The sequence below is a fragment of the Lactuca sativa genome, chromosome 8 (genome assembly GCF_002870075.4).
Source record: "Lactuca sativa cultivar Salinas chromosome 8, Lsat_Salinas_v11, whole genome shotgun sequence".
Lineage (NCBI taxonomy): Eukaryota > Viridiplantae > Streptophyta > Magnoliopsida > Asterales > Asteraceae > Lactuca > Lactuca sativa.
The window spans coordinates 297,402,370-297,411,000 of NC_056630.2; the positions used below are offsets into that span (position 1 = coordinate 297,402,370).

General features: G+C 27.4%; 1 protein-coding gene across 2 annotated transcripts; it reads left to right on the plus strand.

The window, feature by feature from the left end:
- Positions 1-506: 506 nt before the first annotated feature.
- On the plus strand, positions 507-4,008 carry LOC111895904 (uncharacterized protein At4g28440). Of its 2 annotated transcripts, none has more exons than XM_023891950.2 (3): positions 507-662; positions 1,734-1,948; positions 3,697-4,008. In XM_023891950.2, the coding sequence occupies exons 2-3, from the start codon at positions 1,747-1,749 to the stop codon at positions 3,882-3,884; spliced, it is 390 nt and encodes a 129-aa protein (XP_023747718.1). In that variant the 5' UTR covers positions 507-662; positions 1,734-1,746; the 3' UTR covers positions 3,885-4,008. The 2 variants fall into 2 exon arrangements, with proteins under 2 accessions (XP_023747718.1, XP_023747719.1); XM_023891951.3 differs by having other exon boundaries at positions 508-658.
- The last annotated feature ends 4,623 nt before the right edge of the window (positions 4,009-8,631 follow it).

An 8,631-nucleotide genomic window follows, 5' to 3' on the forward strand; every position in this document is an offset into this window, starting at 1 on the left:
CAAAATATGGATCGGATTAAAAAAATACATATTTATATTTTTTTAAAACGTATTTATATATATTAGTTTATAACCCATGGGAACCACGGTTACAAAATAAATTAAATTTTCATAATAAAAATTCAAAACTTATTTATCAATTAATATAAATAAATCATTAATTAAGAGATATATCAAAAATTTAAAGTTATTATAACTTCAAACATAATGTATAATTAGTAAAAAGTAAATTTGAATTTTGAAGTGGTGCCTAATATATCTCTTTGACATGTGACATAATATTAATAAGGAATTGTATTAGAGTGATACATGTCAAATGGAGATTAAAACTATTCTTTTAATAGAATTAGGATATAAAAACATAAACACATATAATATAAAAAATATGACGTAAAAGATTTATAATGTTTAACTTTTTTTTTTTTTTTTTTTTTTTTTTTTTTTTTTTTTTTTTTTTTTGCATGTTATTAAATGACAATTTAAAAAAACAAATAAATAATGATAACAAATTTTAGGCATAAACAAACAAAACCTGGACTTTCGTGTCAACAACCTTCCATGAAGTCGTAGCTAGCACATTTATGTTTAGATCGATTTCAATCGCTGAACGGATCCCCCATTCTCTCCTCGATTTCTCCGGAACTCTTCAAATCGAAAGGCAGGTGAGTCAATCTTTACCTTCACTCCTGGTATCTGTCTGTTCAATTCAAATTTAGGTCTAAGCTTTAATTTAGTTTAGCAATTACGATCTTATAGCATTGATTGTAATTGTGAGGGTCAATAATCGCACACAAGTCAGGTAACTCAATGGGTGCTTTCTCTTTCGGTATCTGTCTATTCAATTCATTTTAGGTCTCAGCTCAAGGATCTTCTAATTACTAAATTACTTTTTTGTTTGATTAATGTTCATATCTAATTGAAGATCCGATTTACATGAACATAACGCTAATTTTGCATGTACGAAGAAATTCTTAGATGCTAGGTGCATTGTTTTACAATTGAAACTAGGTGTATACTGATTTTGGATCATTATCAATTGTTTGTTGTTTGTTTCTGCTCACCCATAGGGTTACTCTGTTTAATTTAGCAACATTTAATTTTATAGCATTGATTGTGAGGATCAATAATCTCACACACAATTCAGGTGAATCGATGTTTGCTTGCTCCTTTGTGGTATCTGTTTATTCAGTTCAGTTTTAGGTCTAAGCTTCAAGGATCTTCTGAATTTGGATTTCAGTTTTTAGTTTCTTACACTTACATTAAGTTTTTAACCTACTTTTTGTTTGATCAGCGTTCATATCATATAGAAGATCTGATTTAAATGAACATAGTTATGTTTTCGATGTAGAATAAGACAAAATTCAAAGTTGTTGGTTGCATTCTTTCACAATGGAGATTACGTGTCATTAGAAGTTCAAGCATTTACATGCATATATTTTGAATCAGTGGTGATGATTTCTCTTTTGTTGTTTCATTACTTGATCAAATTGAGAAAAAGAATCTCAAAATTTTTACCCTTATTGTGTACATTGATTGTGAGGATCACTAATGTTTGACACAAATCCTATATTGTTAGGATCTACATTATATAGTTACAATGTTATTGTAGAATTCATGAAGAAACACACCCCTAGTAAATGACTATTTATTCCCTTCTTTTTGAAAGAAGTGTTGAATGAAAAGTGATTGTCTATTTTAGTATTTTTCTTTATGAAACCGTTTTTATATTACAGGTTTTCTTGAAAAATGGGTGTACTACCAGCTTTGACTAAGATTGACCAACTGCGTCCTGGAGCTGTTGGTATCGACCTTATTGTAAAAGTGGTGAATTCAAAGGCGATAATGTTGCGAGGGCGAAATGGGAATCAAGGAAGCAACATGCGTCTTGCTGAATGCTTGGTTGGTGATGAATCTGGAATCATCATCTTCACTGCTAGAAACGATCAAGGTGTGTTTTTATTTTCATCAATTTTTAGTTTTTACATTACTTGATTATAATTTTTATACGTGTGACAAATGGTATCTCTGCATTTCTTCACATATTATTAAAACAATATAAAAAAAACTAATAACAATAGAATGTCTGGGACTGAGACAGATGTCAATGAGACAAAACTTTGTAAATTTTTATCCCATCCAAAAAGGTAGAAGAAGGTGGGATAGGAACTTGCTCTCGATCTTCGCTTTGTGAAAAAGACATAAATGCCCTTCTTTCATCTTCAAAAATAGTCCGAGAAAACTTATCCAGTCCAGTCAAATCTCCTCCCGTGTAACAAACGCAGCCAGAGGCTGCGTTTGGTACACATGACTAGACTGGACTAGCTTTCTCGGGCTTGTTTTGAAGATGAAAGAAGGGCATTTATGTCTTTTTTTCACAATGTAGAGATCGAGAGCGAGTTCCTATCCCACCTTCTTCTACCTTTTTGAATGGGATAAAAATTTATAAATTTTTGTCTTATTGACATTTATCTCAGTCCCAATTCTGATTGTTGTGATATTTGAATGTGGATCGGATCCATGTGTAGACTCATTTTATCGTCGAAAGATTTTTTTTTTTCCATTAGGTGCTATCGATATAAATAATGTTTAAAAAATATTTATAAAAATGATGGTGCACTTCCCACAAATTTTTAAAAAGTTAGGAATTAATGGGGAAAGTCTTCTTTCTCTATTAAGTTGTTTTATTCCCTAATATTAAGGGAAAAACTTGTTTTTTAATCGGTCAAATAGTACAATGGTGCAGGAACAGTTTAGTGGCAAAAATGATGAAAGTACAAGTGCTTTTTTGTATTTTTGCCCAAAATGAAACACCCTTATACTTTATAGTGCTTACTTGAATAAGGTGTCGTTTCCTTTTGATTTAATGTACTTAATGTATAAAAAACTTAATGTTAAGAAAATCCCCTAATGGTTTAAGTTAGGAAAATGATGTCCTTATGTATTTTTCCGGAAATACCCTCGTAGCAAACCACGAGTGATAAAAAAAAAATTTAAATTACCCCACATATTTTATTAAGGGGAAGGATGGGTACAACGAAAAGGAACCTATGCATATGAATTTGAATTTTTAATTAATTAAATTATTTAAAATTTAATGTGATAATATACAATTTTAATTTATAACGGTTATTAAATCCTCCTCCTCCTTAATAAATGAAGGTTTTTTTTGCCACATGTCAATCTCTCATGAGTTTTGACACTTGTCATTTTGTGGTATTTTTGAAATAAATATTATCCACTTGTTAATTTTTGGTTTGTTTTAATTTTTAAAATTAAAATCATATACTTATATATGTAAAGTATTAAATATCATATATATGATATTAAATTGTAATAAATACATTTCTTTCTTTCTTATTTTAAAGTTTACATTAAAAAATACTTTTTGTTTACACTTTAATGTTTAATATTTTTTTAAATAAACCCGTGTAATACACGGGGCTCACACCTAGGGGGTGTTTGGATTAGATTTTTAGCTTATTGCTTATAGCTTATTTGTGGTGGGAATAAGCAATAAACATGGAAATGAATGCTTATTAAAATTAGCTTATTTAGCCTAATAAGCTGAATTTTATCCAAACACTTAAATTAGCTTATTGTGGGAATAAGCAATAAGCAGCTCTTTTTTTCCTATCCAAACACCCCCCTAGTATATAAGATATAAGAGTACTAATATAATATATGGAAGTTTTTCAGTAAATCTGATGAAAGAGGGAAACACGGTGAGCCTTAAAAATGCAAAAATCGACATGTACAAAGGCTCCATGAGACTTAGTGTGGACAGATGGGGTCATCTTGAAGTCACTTCACCTAATGATATTTCCATTAAAGAAGATAACAATTTGTCCCTTATCGAGTTTGAACTTATATCTGTCCAAGAGTGAGACTCACCTTTTATATATTTACAGACTCTCGTAGGTTTTTTTTTTTAATTTATTTATTATATGAAAATGGGATTTTGTACGTTTTATTTTTACTTTTTATAACATTTAACGAAGTTTTGCTTGAGCGATGTTGAAGTATTATGAGGCCTAGCGTATCTCACGATTACACATATTACACATATTACACCGCTAGTTCTAATGGATGCTTTATTGTAAAATATTAAAATCAAATTGGGCCTAAGAAATGGGCCTTAACACGAATCGATCACTCCATTTGAATAACCATATATTTTATGTTTTTAAGACTTTGTTTTGCTCGTCACAACTAATTTATTTTTTGAGTTTTTTATGTTGTTGTGTTTGGTAAACTAAAAAGTAGCATATAAGCTAGCTTTTTGAAAAAGCTACTTAGATTAGCTTTTTAGGAGTTTTTAAATTTTTTTCCAAATACACATTTTAATTAATTATAGAAACACATACTATTACATGTCATTTTATGTAATTTTATATATTTGCTAGTTTTGCTAAACGTTATTTTTTATCAGCTAGCTTTTTGTTTAACAGCTAGTTTTTCAGCTATAAACTAACTTTTCAGCTAACAGTTAGTTTTTCAGTTAATAGATCGGTATTAGTACATTGTGTTTTCTGTGTATTTTTCCCATACATATATCATCAAACCAAAAACCACAAAAAATATATCTTTAAAGGGCAATGAAAAAAATACAAGGGTCTAATCACTATAAAAAATGGTTAAGTGACAAAAATGATGAAACTACAATTCAGTACGTTAAGTAAAAAACATTTTGGTAACATATGCAACTTTTACATGGACCTTACGAAAGAGGGCATCTACTAATATCTTCATAAATAAGAACATCTTTCCTAATTTCTTCATAATACTAAAAAAGAACAATTAATGAGACATTGAGACTTGGTATTGACAAATGGGGACGCCTTTAAGTCACTTCACCTACTAATAACTTCATAAATAACAACAATTTTCCTCTTATCGAGTTTGAAATTCTAATTATCTAACAATGTGGCTTGCGTATATTTATTTATAGATTTTCATATCAACGTTTTTTTTTTTTTTTTTTTTTGATCTTTTTCAAAATTTGACGAAGTTCTCTTGCACGATGTGAAGTAATATCAGATGACAATGACTAGTCTTTTAGATTGTTCTTATCATATAAGACAAACCCAAATTGAATGAAACCAGACAGACTTTTTAGAGTTTGTTTCGATGATGATGGTGAGGTAGACATTTACATTTCTTTTACACATACGAAGGATCTAGATGAGATCTAAATCTCTGCCCTACTTTCTTTGGGTAAGACAAAATGTAGCACTTCGTCTTATTCATATCATCCACACTCCAATACATTATGTATACCAAATACAATTGGTTGTGTTTTATCATGTGTAACAAATGAAATGATATCATAATCGAGTGTATACAAAATACATTTTTTTTTGGCTTGTCGCGCTTAAGAAAAAAAAACTTTGTTTTGATTGTCTCTAATTTCATTGTTGATTACTAAAAATAATAATATATTATTTGTCATTCAACAATTTAATAGTGTTATTATGATATGGATAAGAATGACATTAACGTATTCTAAACATGTGAATGAATAGTGAGTTTTAACTGTATGAATTATTTCATCTTTCTAGCCGAACAACAAACTATATTTTTATCCCACTAACACCTCGTCTTAATCAAATATATGTGAAATCCAATGCTATGATATTGGTTGGTTTTATAAAAAATTCTTATATATGATTTTTGATCATGATATGGTAAGATTTTTGGTATAAAATTTCACACGTTATACAATATGCATAATCAAATTATTTCTAGATTGTATTTTCGTAAATGTTGTGAGTGTTTTATAAAAATTCTTATATATGATTTTTGATTATGATATGTTAAGATTTTTGGTATAAAATTTCACATGTTATACAATATGCATAATCAAATTATTTCTAGATTGTATTTTCGTAAATGTTGTGAGTGTTTTATAAAAATTCTTATATATGATTTTTGATTATGATATGGTAAGATTTTTGGTATAAAATTTCACACGTTATACAATATGCATAATCAAATTATTTCTAGATTGTATTTTCGTAAATGTTGTGAGTGTTTTATAAAAATTCTTATATATGATTTTTGATTATGATATGTTAAGATTTTTGGTATAAAATTTCACATATTATACAATATGCATAATCAAATTATTTCTAGATTGTATTTTCGTAAATGTTGTGAGTGTTTTATAAAAATTCTTATATATGACTTTTGATTATGATATGGTAAGATTTTTGGTATAAAATTTCACACGTTATACAATATGCATAATCAAATTATTTCTAGATTGTATTTTCGTAAATGTTGTGAGTGTTTTATAAAAATTCTTATATATGATTTTTGATTATGATATGTTAAGATTTTTGGTATAAAATTTCACATGTTATACAATATGCATAATCAAATTATTTCTAGATTGTATTTTCGTAAATGTTGTGAGTGTTTTATAAAAATTCTTATATATGATTTTTGATTATGATATGGTAAGATTTTTGGTATAAAATTTCACACGTTATACAATATGCATAATCAAATTATTTCTAGATTGTATTTTCGTAAATGTTGTGAGTGTTTTATAAAAATTCTTATATATGATTTTTGATTATGATATGTTAAGATTTTTGGTATAAAATTTCACATGTTATACAATATGCATAATCAAATTATTTCTAGATTGTATTTTCGTAAATGTTGTGAGTGTTTTATAAAAATTCTTATATATGATTTTTGATTATGATATGTTAAGATTTTTGGTATAAAATTTCACATGTTATACAATATGCATAATCAAATTATTTCTAGATTGTATTTTCGTAAATGTTGTGAGTGTTTTATAAAAATTCTTATATATGATTTTTGATTATGATATGTTAAGATTTTTGGTATAAAATTTCACACGTTATACAATATGCATAATCAAATTATTTCTAGATTGTATTTTCGTAAATGTTGTGAGTGTTTTATAAAAATTCTTATATATGATTTTTGATTATGATATGTTAAGATTTTTGGTATAAAATTTCACATGTTATACAATATGCATAATCAAATTATTTCTAGATTGTATTTTCGTAAATGTTGTGAGTGTTTTATAAAAATTCTTATATATGATTTTTGATTATGATATGTTAAGATTTTTGGTATAAAATTTCACATGTTATACAATATGCATAATCAAATTATTTCTAGATTGTGATTTTCGTAAATGTTGTGAGTGTCTTGTCTATTCATCGGGTGCATGGCAACATTGTATGTATAATGTATATGGGTTACGTAGGCCATAGGTCCATCATGAGTTACCCACATATAAGGTGACTATGACCTATCATAATTATATTATTTTGAATAATATATTATTATAATGTTATCTAATGATTGTATTTTTGAAAATAATTAATTTATTGGTTACTTTTTTTTTATGTATCATTTTTCTAAGTTGTACCATTAGAGTTCTGTTATTTAATGATAAAAATGTTCATATAACTTTTTGCATCTTTCTTTTTGTAAAGGATCTTTTACTTAATATAAACTAGTTATATTTGGATAATTAATTGACTGATATACTTATTAAATTAGATTATGATCTTCACTAATCACTATTCAATGTATTTCGGGATAGATGGAGCACTATGTAGTGCATCTGAGCATATTGTGCTTTTATTTTATTGATGATAAAGTGGGCCTAAAAGTTTGGCCCTTAATACTTATGGGCCCTTTTTCTTCCTCTTTGTAATCATTTTGTATCTCCATCTTAATATATTCTAAAAAATATTAAAAAGAGCCAAAATTTAGTCGATTAAAAAAATATAAATTTGATCGATGCCTTTGGCTTATAATTACGTGCTCAAAATACTTTGCATAAAATAAAAATAGGATACTTGTACCCAAATTGACGTGACTCTTGTCAATAATCCCCAAATTTAGATACTTGTTTTCTTCAATTTATTGTTAACGTATAAATACAAACGTTTGAAAAAGAAACTTCTAAAAAGTTTGAAAAAGAAACTTCTATAAGAAAAAACTAACTGGATTTTTAAAATATCACCCAAAACAAAGACATCGCACTCTTTAGGGGAAAAAAAAGGGAAATGACTTAAAAAAATAACAAAGTTTTCAAAATATATAAAAAAATCATTGTTTTTTAGTACATAAAATACAATTGAATCGGCTATTGTAGGTAACCAACATGTTATCCGGTTTCCAAAATGTTTAAAAATACAATTGTTGTTCTTTAGTACAAAAAGTATCATTAAACTATATTATTTGTACACAGAATACCAATGAAGTATACACATGTTCAAATAAAATCTTGTGGTAAGTGGTTATTTCAGGTAAATAGAAAAACAACTTAAAATAGCGTAACAAAATTCCAAATGTTCAAAAAATAATATACTTTATGTTAACTTTATTGTTGCCCGATTATGTAAAACACAGTCACCAGAGATCATGTACCGTCATATCAGGTCACAATAGTAGTATAATCTCTTTCATTTCTCCACTCAATCGTTCTTGTACCATGCGAAGTAAGTGGCTAATAACATTAGTTAAACGTTCTTGCTTCCAGATTGCATTATATGTCTGAAACCTAAAACATATATACGTTATATAGATACACATATTATACCTCAATGTTAGTCGTTCATTAGTCTTGCGGTG